This window comes from Charadrius vociferus, unplaced genomic scaffold, assembly GCF_000708025.1.
Source record: "Charadrius vociferus isolate BGI_N301 unplaced genomic scaffold, ASM70802v2 scaffold297, whole genome shotgun sequence".
Taxonomy (NCBI): Eukaryota; Metazoa; Chordata; class Aves; order Charadriiformes; family Charadriidae; genus Charadrius; species Charadrius vociferus.
This window is the reverse complement of record NW_009649192.1, coordinates 134,329-149,494: the sequence shown is the minus strand read 5'-3', so window position 1 is coordinate 149,494 and position 15,166 is coordinate 134,329. Positions and strand designations below refer to the sequence as shown.

The window sequence follows — 15,166 nt, the reverse complement described above, 5'->3', positions numbered from 1 at the left end:
TACCTTGCACACCGATGCTCTTCTGAAGATGTGGCACATCCTGGTGGCCCCCAGTGCCTCAGCCCTCAGCGAGGCAGGGAAAAAAGCCCAAGTTGGCACCTGCTGTTTCCTCCTTGGCACTAGTCTCCAGTGCTGCCGGATGGGCTCAAGGGAGTTGCTGGAGAGCAAACCCACAGCTGTCGCTTCCACTGGCTGCATAAGGCATTGGAGTAACTAGGAGAGATGCTCTGGATTGCCTTGATAAGCCAGATGACTGCTATTTAGGTATTAAGATGCCCAATTTAGGCATCCAGAATAGGAAGTCTGCTTATGGCCCTGGTGTGCTATGACCGTTGCTTATTATGCTGTTCATAATGGTGTCATTGTTTCTGTATGCTTCCTGTTTTATTATATCCATCTGCTGATCCATATTTTATATGTGAAGTGCAGACTTTCTGTCCCACAAATTTGCTCTGTGCTTAGCACGTAGTACAGGCATGCCAACACCCAAATTCTGCCCTTCCTCGGCAGCCCGTGGTGAAAGCACTTACCACTTAAATGAAACAGTTAAGACAACAGACGGTTGTGAAAAATGCTTCATTGCTACTTTGAGCACCAACATTTGAGCTGTTTGCCTGCTGGTGTCTGCTGTCTATGGTAGCAAAAATTCAGGACTTGGAGGGCAAATTAAGAGATTGATTCTCCTATCAGTCTCTTTAAGCTGTAGGTATCATTTTCAGTATGCTGAGAAGACAGTTTTCACGAAAGCTTTATATGTCATCTTTACATCTGTGACACAAGCCAGCCAAAACAAGGAAATGAAATATTAAAACACAGGCTCCACTGCCACCCTCTTCTGCTCAGGATGGTTTCACAGCACCTTTGGATGTCAATATGAAGTGATCCTGCTAGGTTTAGCAAAAGGCCATGCCTGAGCCAAGATTTTCAAGTGTTATTATCTCTTTCTGACTGCTCAGCTTCAGGCAGGTCTGATTTTTCAGAGGGTACCCAGGGATTCAATGCCCCAGTCACTTTGCCTTTAACCGCTACTTATTTGAGTTAACATCCCAGCCTGCATGTTGCTCAGTGACACGCGTTTTCCTTCCTCAAAATGCTCTTCGATGATCTGATTCATGGTTGTTTTGTGTATCTGTTCTCTCATTCTGGGCTGTGCATCCCTTCAGTCACAGAGACAAAAAAAGGCAATACTCTGGTGTGCAGTAGAGTAAAGGCAAAGCTCTACATTTCTAACTTGTTGCTGAAAAGCTCCAGAGTAATTTGTTGAGAAGCTCTAGAAATTACATGTAATTCCTAGGTAATTCTATGTTCAAAAGAAAAGCAAGCTTGATCCCTTTGTAATCCATGCATTCAAAGTTGAAAAGAGAAGTATTTAATATTAATAGTTCTTCCCACCTGAATTATTCTACACAACAGCTTGGAAAACTATTATTTGTATGACATTTCAGTAGCTTTATACGTGACTAGATTGATACTAATGGAATAAGCAGACTTTTTCAGCAGGCCTGAGATGAATAAATAGCTTAAATCCCAGTATCCACAACTACTTTCCTCATTGGTTTGGTTTTACTTTATTTCACCAGTTATAACTGGTGCCCCTAATAAAGCAAGAATAAGCAGCTAAAAAATAACCCTATATGGTTTCATGGGTCTGCAGGGAAAGAAAGGGAGCAGTCACATTCTTCTCCAATACAGGCACTTGAACTTGCAGTAACTGCTCCCCAGAGGCTGACGTTATTCAGCATTGATACAGCATTGTAAGTTTTCCTCAGCCTTAGAGAAATGGGAGAGACCTGGTTTCCACCTGAAGAGTTTATTATCTGTGAGGTGTGTCTGGCACTGTTATTTGGTGGCCCCACTGCAGATGAGAACACAAGGGATGAAGTGCTCTGCCCAAAATTACATGAAGTATATAGCCAAGCCAACGAAGAGACAGTGTTTGCCCAAGTTCAGCCCAGCACCTGAGCACAAGGCCATCCCTTCCCTCCCATGTCCCTGATATGCGCTGGCAACAGCAGCGGCCCCAGAGGAAGCTGTAGGGCCTGGGCTGGTGGTGGTGAAGTGGTAAATAAAGCTCCAGGGTACATATTACATGGACGGCTTTGGAGATCGGGCTGCCTTAGCAGCCAAGAGGAACAGGCAGAGCTCAGCTAGGGAAAGGTCACTGGGAGTGGTTGTTTTGAGGAGTGGTCTGCAAGGAACAGGCCAGGACATTGTTCTGGGACATGGGGGATGAGCCAAGAAAGAAAAATGGGGCAAGAGACGTTACATGGAGCAACAACAGAAGAGCAGAGAGATGGTTTATCATCGAGAAGGTGTATACGTGTGTGAAGCAGCAGGATATGAGTGATTTGCAGAATGCCATCCCCGGTGTGTGCTTGGATATCTGTGATGGCATGGCCATTGCAAGCTGCTCCTCATGTAACCACTCAGCAGCCCTGTGAGAATCACACGGTTGCTGTACCCTCTCTGACAGGACCACACTCTGCCCAGGCCTCCCTGAGGAGGAGGTGGGGTGTACCCATGGGGTGAGACCAGCCTTGGGAGACCCGTGGTGCCCAGCTGGGCTCCCGTGGTGTCACGGGGCTGGGAAACAACTGGTTAAGTCAGGAGTGGGGGGAGAGAGGTGGGGAGCTGTTGCTGCTGCAGTGTGGGGAGGCCAGGGAGGTTTATGGCTGGGAGCACAGGGAGGAGCTGTGAGGCAGCCGGAGGGCGGGAAGGCCACCCACCTGCGGGAAGGAGCGAGGACACATGGACTGAGACAGAGGAAGAGAGAGGAAGAGGAAGAGGAAACAGGGAGGCCAAACACAAAGCCCCTCAGTCCTCCAGCAGCTAAGGAAGGTCCTCTCCGTGCCAGCTCTGGGGCAATGCCATGCACTGGAAACAATCAGCATCTTTCTGGGCGCTGCTTCTCCTCAGTGGTGCTCACACCCCTTGCTGACACCTCCCCTTCTCCTGCAGACCTGCTTAGGAGGTCCTTTCCAGGGGTGCTAGTTAAAAGCTCCCCAGCTCTCTGTGACTGTGCTTGAAAAAGACAACTCACATTTTTTCCTGCACTTCATTTCTGCTCTCAAAAAAAAATATTTTTGAGATAATAAAACCAGCTAAAAATGATCTACATAAGATCAGTATAAGCTTGACACAGCATACCAACTGCAGCGATGAAACTGAAGAGTCCACAACATGTTTTGCAAGAAAATTTGTTCTTAAAGACATTGCAGTGAGTCAATGTATTGGAAACCTAATGGCTTCACACAGATGTTGTTTGCTTAAAATGGCTGGAGGGTCAAGTTCAGGCTTACTTTGTTCTACTAAATTACAGAACAAAGACTTGGCTGGTTGCTTAGTGAAATCATGTGTAATAGATACCATAGGACTGACTTTTTGTGTATATATGGGCATTAGAAAAGTGAGGTGGAGACTAAACACCCCTTCCCCCCAAAATCAAACAGAATATATTCTCATCAATCATAGAGGAATTACTGAAAAGTTGCAGACATGTTCATGAGACGGGAGATGATAACTTCAGCCTTTTAAACAAGAAGCAGATGGTAAGGAGATGGCATTGAATCCCTGCGATCCAAACTAGTTGAGTGTGGAGGAGCCAATGGAGCAGATAACATTAAACAAGCAGCACCTAACAGAGCAGAGCAAGATGCTCCACAAATCTTCGAGGCAAAGGGGATATGTCCAAAGGACTGAGAACTGGTATGGTGTCAGGATTTTCCCCTCTTGTGAGAGTAACTGCTTGTTGTGGAGCACAGAGGGTTCCCAGATCAGCTGAAGCTGCTGTTGGAGCAGCCCAGCTGAGGGAGGAACATGGTCATTCCCCTCGCTCTTTGTCACTGCCTTATTTATCTGTTAGTCAGTATCTTGTTACATTAAACACCAATATCACTGTTACTAATGTCTAAGCGCTTCATTAGCTTCATTCATTTAATGTAGAATTAAAGAAATAGTAAACTTTAAAAACAGCAAACAAAACATTAATGAAAGCCAAACTTAAAGATGAAATAGGATCGCTGTCATTTCTATGACATCAATTAAGTTTTCAATTCCATTGTGGATTTAGTTGTGCTTCCTTCATCTGTTAACAAGGAATGACTTCAGTTCAACTACTTATAAATGTATATAAGGCCTGAAGCTATCTACATACATACTCAATGTATGTAACAACACGTGATAAATAAAATAATAATAAAAAAATCCCACTTAAGAACCACTTTACTCCTGAGGTCTCCTGGGTAAGCCAGGCATAGACACAAAGTTTCCACAGAAGATTTAGTTTTGACTGGCTTGAAAAAAAAGTCTTTCTATTGCCTTTGGAAAGCACAGTCTGTACTACTCCAGTGAAAGATGTTGTACAGTCTCAGCAAATACTGAAACAGTCACTTTGGAACAGCAGTGAAGCCAGAAGCTCTTAGCGACACTGGAACAAGTTCAAGTTTCATGTCTTTGCCACCTCCTTCCTTCTCTCAAAGTCAATGAAGTGAATGCAGCCCTTCATTTAAGAATGAGAGGGATTCACAGATAACTCAATAGTCCCGTCACAGCTGCAGACATATTTTTTCCTTTCGTTATCTAATTACTAGGGAAATGGTCTTCCTCAAACTTTGCATGAGCAATGAATCAGTTGGTCATGGTGAAAAAAAAAATCACTGTAGTAATCATTAGTCTCATTATCTTCTGGGGTCACAACTTCTCCTCATCTGCTGTAGCTGAGCCTTATTCCCAGTCCATCCATTTTACTAATCAACCTTCTTGTCATTCCTGATCTACTCTGTGGTAACATCTATGTGTTTAAAGGTTTGATTTCTCCTCTAGAGCCTCCTAGCCCTACCCTCTAAGTCATTTATAGTTAACATAGTATCCTGCATCCTCCTTAACTGTTTAATACTAAGTCCCCCTGGGCCCAGCTGCCTGGCATTTATACTTGCATTCATTATGCTTGAAAGGCAAGGCTTCCCTGGTGCCATGTTCTCCTCTAGAAAAACAAATGTTTCCTACTTTTAGGCACTGAGAAAATTCAGTCTTTGTCCTTCTTCACAGGAAAAGTTCTTTGTGGTATGTGCTGAGTGAAATTGTGGATGTCTCATCCCACCACCTAGTTTAACAGTGACATTTACCCACGCTCTGCCTGTTCTTGTATGCAAGGCATATAGCAGGGGATGATAGACTGTAGGATCTTTAAAAATAAAACCTCCTGTTTTTCACATTAGTTGGCATGGGAGTGTTTGTTATAACAAAGCCGTAACATCCTTGGAAGTCTCAGCAGACACATGAGATGCCTCCTGATGCCTCTTGTGTGCCTAAAAATGGAAAAGGTAAGTCCAGATCGAAGCCTGGGTCTCCTGTGAGACTTCACTGTTAGTTTAAATGTATTCTGTTTTTCAGCTTTTACTACGATGACCTAACTTTTCCTAAATGCTATTAAGATATTAAAAACCAACAAAAACCCACCAGTAAGGCTATTTGAAGAGCCAAGAGCTATCATATATACTTCAAAATGTAAATTTTCTACAAAAGATACAAGATTCATGGAAACTTTTTGCAACTTCAGAGATTTTTGTTCTGGTGCTGCTGGTTTCGTGATAAATGAGCAGATTGCTTTTGCTGGGAAAATGTTAACCTTCATGACCAGGACAGCATGAGAAGATAGATGTTTGTGCTTTTGCCATACACTTGATTTGGTTGCCTTTTATTTCTTTTGAGCAGGTCTAAAATGTGCCTTCCCTTCCTCAGCTTTGCCATGAGGATTGCTTGGTATTGGGTCTTTACAGTGATGATAAAAGAGGGCACACCCTGGACCTCCTTGTCAGCAGAAAAGGGGAATCTAAGGTTGACGTTTTGTTAATATGACTCTGAATATGAATTAGGGCAAACTGCTGAAAAGTAAGTTAGCCCCTGCAATGCACTGACCATTTCACATAGCATCCTGAATTCTGCTCTGCCGCTGTTATCCCGAGCTTGCTTCTGGAAAAGCAATACTCCCTGATGCAGTCCAGTTTTGGAAAGAGTTGCTGAAGTCCGCTTTACAAACTGTTACTGAAACAAAGAACAATACAAAAGCAAATAAAATGTGCTGCACCAGTTGAGTAGATGCAACATGATGAAAACAAATGAAACCATCTGAAAAGTGAGTCGAACAATTACTTCCATTCTTCTTTTCTAACAATCACTGTGTACAGTAGAGTAGCATCTTGAATAGTTAAGTGCCCCTCAAATACAACATACAGGCAAAACAAGAACAGTCCTTCAATATTAAAAGCATTCCTGTTGTGCCACATCATGGCGCCTGCATAAGCTAAATTCGAGACTCTTTATTGTCAAGAGGCACTACCATTACACTATGTTTTAATATGGATCTTTGCCAACAATCATAAATAAAATACGCACTCATAAACAATTCCTAAAGGCAGTGTGTCAGATGGTATTTCATTAAAAAAAAAATTTGCTACAATGTAGTGGAAGACCATAGGGCATGGCCAGTTGGGACTTTCCTGCATATCTCTAGATGTTTTGTCAGTTCCCAAAGGGCTTTTTAGTTAACATATGCCACGTCTACCAGAAGATCCTTCTTGCTAATGGATAAAAAAAATCACAGTTAAAAGGTAGAGAAAATCAGTGTCATTTTCAAGAGATATCTAATGTGGGAAACCTGTAAAAGCTGTCATGGCAAAAAAGTTGGAGAAGACAGAAAAAGTTGTAAACGAGTTACAGAATGGTGACAAGAAATTCTTGTTCACAACCTGGTGGTTAAGTGAAAATTGTATTTGCTAATTACCTTTAAAGATTAAATCCATAAGTGACAACATATTCAAATGTACTCATCCCTGTTTTGTAAATTCTGAATTTTCATAAACCAGAAAATGTCACTTGACACTTGATACTCTTAAAAAGTCAGCTGTATGGAGGAAATAACTGGACAGCCTTTCTCAAACTCGGCAAGAAGTGTGTGAAATAAAAGATGAACATCTCTGTTTACTAGACTGCTGTGGTGGTCATAGCAATAAACTATTTTAAAAGGCTTTAATTTATAAAGTAAGCCGTTTTCTTCTGCTCTCCAGACTACTCCTGTATTCTCAGCAATTAGCAGCTCAGCGCATATGTTTGGAAGCGTAAGGCTGAATTACTTTTACAGAAAGCTGCATTTAGTAACTCACTACAAGGCTGACATCACTGAAACAAAAGTTCAGTCATGTAGGGATGTGGCAGAGGTTATCGTGCAGCACATTACTAATATACCGGGGGGGGGGAAAGATTATGTCAACTGCCTGCTAGTGTCCACATCCAGGATGCAATCTCCCCAGGGGATAAACACTCTTGGCAACCACTGAAACCCAGAAATCTCCTTTGCAAAGCTGTTTGCAATTTGCAGCCAAAGCTATCCACAAACACCGAGACCCAAGACTACAGTCCTTGACAGCACACGGCTCCAGACGTTTCCATGGGGGAAGTTTAATCTACAAGGATGTAGAAATATAAAACAAAGTTTTGCTCAAAGTAACTGTTTGTCAGATCATGTGCCTCTAATTTGGTTTCCAGTGACATTACACAGCTGCAGCCAATGGATTCCAGCCAGGCCCAGCAGTCACTGAGGTTCTTTTTGGTTTAAATTTAGTATCTGAGCATGTTTTGCCCATCATTAAAACAGAGAGTAATTGCTCAAAAGTGAACCATAGATGTTACAACTGCAAAGAACTTATTAGGTCACCTAGTCCCATCCTCAGAGCAATGCAGGATTGAAAACACATTGCAACAAATACTGAATAGAGCTGCGTTTGTTTTCATTTTTTCCTATTCTTTTTTTTTTCTTTATTGTAATCATTAATCAGTATATTCAAAAGTTTAAAAAAAACCACAAATGCCAGTGTAAACATGCTTCAGGTATATAAGTAATATAAAGTATTGCACATACAAAAGTCCTATGTTCAGTATCTCCTTATGGTGCTATTTCATCAGAGTAAGAGTTGTGCAGATGATGTGACTGTAACGAGCTAGTTGATCTTATTTCACAAGCTGCTACACACAGCAATTCAATATTTACAAAAACTAGAAGCTCACTTTTTCACAGGATGATTTAGCCTGGAATGCATGGGATACAGAGGTGGGCAAAAATGGGACAGGCTTGCTTTGTGGTGGTATTTACTAGTTGATCTCTCTAATCTACAAGGGGTCAGCTCAAACCCATTTGGGGGAAGGGGTCTGTTAATGGTTTTCTGAGGGACTGGGAAATGATCAGGCCTCCCCATCCTCAGAAAATGAAGGTGAAGCACTTCCATACTCTCAGGCATGGTCCTCCTCTCATTAAGTGTCACGGGCAAACTGCATCTGATAAGCTGAAGACTCCATAAAGGTCTTGCAAATTTGCCTTAGACACAAAGATGGAACACACCTGCTCAGGTTTCCTAGCTCCTGCTTGGATTTCACAGGTCAGCCTCCGTCCAAGAAATGGTAAAACTGTAAAATGTTCTGTAAGACTGACAGAAGTGACAATGGCTTATGGCTAGCCCTGTCCCAAAGTCTTAGGAAGCAGAAGGGCAGTCATCTAAAAGAAGCCAAGCAGTGGCAGAATGGATGAGGCCATTTGCCGATTAAGAAGATGAGATGGATTGGAAAGAAACAAGCTCAGAAGGAAAGTGTGGTGTAGGTTTCAGAAAATGAACGATCCCTCCTGAACTTTGCATAATATAGCTAATTTCACACTCACAGGCAGCACTGCAAGACTCAAATTTCCTGGCACAAATTTGCACAGATCTGGAGCTTAGAGGCCCTGCTGAGATAAGGACCATTTGCTGATAGAAGAGAAAGAACGAAGCCTCTCTTCTTCAGAATCCTTGATCCAGAAAAAAAAACCAAATCCCAAACGTATATTTTTACTCTTTACCTCAAAATATCTTTCCTCCTTTCTGTTCATGCTTGGCCGGCTGGCATCCTACTTTTCTGCATAAATACAAATCCTGCCACCTTTCCTGCAAGACTTCGCTTAAGAAATAATTATGTTCAGCCCTAAACTTTGCTGAAATCACTACTTCAAATATGCTGCCAGCTTGTAGACTGTAAAATAAAATGAAAAAAAAAGGCAAAGATTTCTTTAGGTGAACAAAGTATTAGGGTCTACAACACAAATTAAACAGAAGATACAAGAGCAGCAGACGTTCCATTTTAAGAGACCATTTCAACAAAGTAACAGGGCAACGGCAAAGAAAATTTATCCTAGCCCAAAACCCCCGAGCCTTCTCAATATCACCAGTGTGGGTGTGATAATTTAAATCAGTGTTTCACAAATTACTGTATCCTGTGTCAGCTGTACAGGTGTCAGCCATCAGCGATGGGATGAGAGGGTAACTCATCCCCTGCTCTATACTGTGCACGGATTTAGCTATCTGGCTGTGATGCTGCCAGCTCTGGGTTCAAAGAGATACAACATGTACTTATTTATCATACCTCTCATCTTGTAAAATGTTGCATCAATCCTCTGCTTTGCAAAACAACTTGTAGCCAAGAAAGATGTGTTCTGTGTGTACAACGGGTTTACTTTTGTATTTACATGCAAGGTAAGTACATGATTTCTATTTTTTTACTTCTCTCAAAAGCTAAGTTGATGATTATATCAGATACTTATCCTGAAAAGGTGGAAAAATAAATAATTGTGCCCCATCTATAAAGTTCTTTATAGGCTACCTTTGTTTTTCAGAAGTACTTCCACAGTACTGATATTGCTTGTCTCCCTGAGCCATAATTTCATAAAAGTTCTTATTCTTAGGGAGGTGTCAAAGGTATTCTGCATAATACAGTAGCATTCAGAAGTTTGGTCCATCTTCTAGACAGTACAGCAACGCAGGCGTTCTCTCCTTGGGAGATTTGGGCTTGTTCTGGAAGCATCTTGGTATACCACACGTGTTCAAAAGCATCTGTTGAAATGTAGACTGACTGTAATATGGGATAAACATTCTGTTCAGTGGTGGGTGTGTTTGTAAGGCAGTGGTAAAGCTGCTTTCTTTGGCAAGAATGGCCATCATGTGGCATGTTCTCAGAACGTTGCATAGATCAGATTATGACACCACGTCACTTGCAGGTACAAAGGAAGACTGGTGGAAGGAATCCTTCATTTAATCCTCGTTGTGTTTTTAGTCTCAGGCAGGATTCTGATGTGAACTGTCACTCTCTTCCTCTATGCATCAGTAGTCTTGTTATTTGTCAGTTGTTCCCTGTCAGCCATGTCATCTTGAGGAGGTCTAGCTCTGTCAAAGAAGCCACACTGCAGAAAACAATCAACAGAAACAAAAGTGTCATGGTAAGACAATCACAGGAAGACTCAGCTGCAGTTTGATTCTTCACTCAGTCAACCTGAAAGGTCAGGTACAACCAATGACAGACTGTGAAGCTTTTTTGTTTCTATTGAAATAGTTCCCTATGAAAAAATAAAGTTTTAGGTGCAAGGCATTGAGTTCCAAAGTATAGCTTTAAAAATTCCAATGAAAGCTGTACATGTAAAGTTGGTCTGAATGATACTGACTGACTCTAATGAGAAAACTGCTAATTTTGGTTCAGCAAGACATTCATTCAGAAAATATATTCAGATTGACAGATAGTAATAATAACAGAGGTGGAATATGTGTTGGGAAATGTGCACAGGACGGTGTTGTGACCTAGATTAAAGATCACTAAAGATGAGATCCCTCTTGCCTAACTTTAACTGCTTAAAAGTTACCCTGTTTGTCAAAAGGTTGAAAGTTATGTAGGCTCCACAAGAAGTCAAAGGAGAATCCCACCAAAAGATAATTTCTCTCATCCTCCCATGTTTTAGACATAGCTTTTTGCTGTTGTTGTTAACTGACTAGGTGAATCTGGAAAGTTAGCATAGGCTGGACACCTAACCCATAATCTTTAGGCATCCAAAAGCAGACAAGCCATATCCTAACTTTTTTTTTCTTTTTTAATGGGAATTAAGAGGATGGCCAAAAGCTATGCTGACTCCCTGTAACGTAGCAGTTTCCAGTAACTTGCCTTAAAACTTGTGAAGGGAGTGTAACAACCAACAAAGAACTAGAAAAATTTAAAAACAGAAGGTATGACATACTAATATAAAAGGAAATCTTCTAAAAATTAATTCTCAAAGCTGGGAGTGTTGTTACATTATGACAAAAACTGGAAATTCCTGAAGTATTCAGAGAAAACAAAGTTAGAGTCACTTCTTTTTGAACCTAAACATCCTGAAAAGGAGGATCATAGGTCTTGGGAAACAGAGCAAAACTCTGTATGCCCATTTATAACCAGACTTTAATAATAAAGGAGGACTTTGAAAACAAGTTCCTTGCTTAAAGGTCAGCGACACTAGCATGTCAGAAACACCAAAACAAAAAAGACACGTGTATTGTTGCTTTTGCTCCAAACTGTTGAAGATGACAAAATGCCAGTCTCTCTTTTTCTTATCTGTCAGTATCTTCCAGTGTCTTTCAGGGTTTATTTAAGGCAACAGTAACAGTAATAATGCAACATACCTTCCATAAAGCTAGGGTCAACATAGCTAGTACCAGTAGTCCAAGAAGTATTGCTAGTATTATAACCCATAAAGGGATTACAAAGGAGACATTTGGAGTGGACCAAATGACAGATGTTCTGATCTGAAATGAAAAGAATACATTATTTGAACAAAAATTAAGCAAGCAAAGTAAATATGACAGTAGAACACAGAGGCTATAAGCATTCACTTCAACAGCATTTTGCAGATTAGAAATACACATAGCTTAGAATTCTTCCATGCTAGCTTCATTTAACACAAGTTCCTTTCCACTTGTTCATGTTAATTACTAGAAATGGGAGTTGCACATATACAAAAATCTTGTCATACCAGACATACAAATCATTTTCACTTAATAGAGAGTAGCAAAATACCCTTCTGTGCAGATGCTTCAAGGAGATTCAAGGAGCGAAATTCTACTCACATGTATGCTGGTGCAGCCTAGGCCAGTATAACTGACTTATATTGAATTACCTGAAACAATGGTTGATTTCAGCCCAAACTCTTAATTCAAACCACATTAGATACCAGCTACATTATTCTTATTTTAATTTCTGCTGACACACCAGTATACATTTTTGTCTATGACTTGCGTTTCAGCTAAGCAGTCCAAAATGAAACTCAAGCAGAGTGCATTGTCCTTCTGATAAAGACTAATGCACAGTACAATGTTACGCTCCTTAAAAGAAGCCAAGCAAATGGACTGTTACCTAAATGGGAAATAGGCATGAAACGCTCGCTCTCATTGTCTGAAGCTCCAGAAAGCAGCAGGTGTGTATAACACGAGTTATCAAGTTTTAATTGACTTGGCAAACTTCTCTCTTTAGACCTTCATCTTGTCAAAGAATAATAATAACCCTTCTGTATTTCTCCTTTTGGGGCCAGCTACATGAGTAACCTCCTCCTCGCTGTCCCTTATGTACCTTGTACCAAATTTATGCTACACTCTCAGGCTCTGCTTGGAAGGCTCCTCATCAATCGCATGGAATATTTGCTCTCTCCCTGCTGCTCCCAAGTGGGAAGGAAAGAGTTTGAGCTTTCCTTAGCTCCTCAGCCACAATTATGTCCCTCCAGTTTTAGTTTACTTTGTCAAACTTTCCTCTTTGTTGTTAGCCTAGGAAGTTATTTCTCTCTGAGGTTTTCTGTTGGACCTCTCTCATTTACTCCTAGTCTCCCTTAAACAGGATAAGTATGTGACAGATGGAAGTTATCTTCATGACAAGATGAAACTGGTTTGCAAAGCAAACTGATTACACAAACTCTCACATGATCTTCCTCTTCAGTGCTTGAGGTACAGCTAGGACATCTACCTTAATAAGTTTCTTGGCTATTGCCCAGTCCCTGATCGGCACTCATTGCAAATTCTCTTTCTACTTGTTGTTTTGGGTTTTTATTTTTGCTATTAACTTACTGGTTGATGCACCTGAAATTTAGCACAATGCTAATTTGTTCATTCATGGAACAGCGTCCTAAGTTTGAAGAATGGACACCACTCTGTAGTCCAGTTCAAAATTAATTCAGTTTCTGTGTCTCCCACTTTTCTCCTTGAAGATGGCAAATTTCAGCCTTTCTGCAACATCCTTTCCTCTCTCACTCTTTCTCATGATCAGCATACTTTCCTAAGCTTCTCATTCTGCAGGCACCAGCAGAATGTCTCCCAGCTACTGTCACACTTAATTGGAAGACACTTTGGAATACTCCTTTCCACTTACTTCATCTGTGCAGCCAACTGTCCCCAACTCTGACACAGTGCTTAGAAAGATGGCAGTCTGGTGAGGTCTACTGATGCAGATATTTTTTTTATAATATTCCTCACTGTTATGGGATGCAGATCATAGCTGAAATTAGGGACAAACTTTCTGTTTGGGATACCACTTGTCTTCTACCAAAGCTTACACTGCGGTTTACACAGAAAATTCTAGGTCACTGCCCCGTCCTTCGGAGGTTAGCACTTTAACATTGACCTGTACCCTGAAGATTAAGCGCTTGCAGTGCTGGCCGTACCATCATTGATCTAACAAACGCATTCAGCTAATATACTTCTCCGGTGCAGCTGTAAATAGTTATTACTCTAGAAGACTTCAAAAGGATAGCATATACAAAGAATAAATATGTTAGCCCATTAAAGCAAAAAAAAAATAAAATTATTTCAAGGCAAACTGAACTAGTAAAAAACCCCATGAAGTTCCACCCCTGGGTCCCACCAGATATCTTGCTGGTGTGATCAAGTGATCAACTATGCCACTGCAGGGATACCATTCCCTTCCCCAGCCTCCTCTTTGGGTTGCGTCTTAATCATTGCAGATCTTCATAGGCTCTCTGTATCATTAGATTCAGAAAAAGCACTGCTCATTTACTAAGGACAAAATGTTTGTGAATGGCTCTCCTTGTGTCTCAGAGTGGTACTCTATCTGGCATTAAAATGAAAGGCAGAGAAAATGAGAAAAAGGTCATCTGAACTGTCTGCAGAGACTCCTCCCAGAGAAAAGCCAGCTAAGGAAAAAAGATGAATACAAGTAAAAGGCTTATCTGGCCAGGGAAATCAGAAGGGATGCAGTCATGATGGGCTGCACAAAGCCTGTAGCAAGCAAAGAGCTTAGCTGTCCAAGGAAGAAAGCATCTCCCTTCTATTGCTTGAAAATCCTGATGAATGCTGCCCTGAGGCAAACCTTGAAGACCTGATCACATATACCACAAGAGTTGGGAAGTGCTGATGAAAATTCAGTGGGCCCCAAGACAGCAAAAATGGAGACTGATTAAAAAAACCCAACTCATCTACACTGTGCGCATTCTCTGTTTGCAGAGTCTGTGGTACTACAGGCAAGGAGTTATAATTTTTTAAATTATTATTGCAAAAGGATCTGACAATATTAACATACAGTGTACATACCTTACTTATGTAAGGTTTCAGCTTCACTGCAGTTTCTGTTCTAATACTATTGCTTGTTTGAGCATATTGCTGTGGAGCTGGAGCAGTAAAGCGATAGACCACTTAGCAAAATAATCTTAACAAATATTTGTAAACAGCAAAAAGCAAACCCAAGCAGAGCCTTCTGTCTTCTCAGGTCTGACAAAATGCCTGACTCCATTTTATGGTAAGATCAAACCTGAGGGAAGACCCATTTGATGCAAAAATTTGATTTAACCATTTCTGGTGTTGATCGCTTGAGCCAGGTTCCTAGGTGGCATAATGTGACTGAGATATATGCAACAGGAAATGCAGTCAGCATCGCTGCACTGGGCTGGACTGTACGGCATCATCAAATCAGAACAAAAAGCCTCTGGCAAGCTGCTGGCCAGCTATGGACATGTTGGTAGAGCGACAGTCTACTGAAATTGTACATCCTGAATATGGAAACCATCAGAGTGGGCAAGTACTTCTGTGGGAAGGACTTTTTTGTTTACAGATTTCTTAAGATAGTATTTGACTGAACCACACCTATCTCCGTAAGCACCAAGTCCACTTTCATTCAATCGAAGGCAACAACTTTGGCAACACAAGTGCTGTCAGCCAGGAGTGAACCAAGCTGCTGCCTGGTGCTGTCTCTGATGAGCTCATAAGGCTGCCTATTGATTGCACAGGAGCACAGCAACTTAATTAGACTCTTAATTAATGTGCTACAGTTCACTCTTCAAAATCAGGTG

The 15,166-nt window shown here is 41.2% G+C and overlaps 1 protein-coding gene across 1 annotated transcript in view; it reads right to left on the bottom strand.

Annotated features, from left to right (window-relative positions):
- Positions 1-9,499: 9,499 nt before the first annotated feature.
- ITGA8 (integrin, alpha 8) overlaps positions 9,500-15,166 on the bottom strand; it is a 117,550-nt gene continuing 111,883 nt past the window's right edge. The window contains exons 30-31 of the mRNA XM_009888963.1: positions 11,502-11,624; positions 9,500-10,258 (exon numbers count right to left, since the gene is read on the bottom strand). Coding sequence (XP_009887265.1) covers positions 10,172-10,258; positions 11,502-11,624 — 210 coding nt within the window. The 3' untranslated portion in view covers positions 9,500-10,171. The remainder of the gene's footprint in view (positions 10,259-11,501; positions 11,625-15,166) is intronic.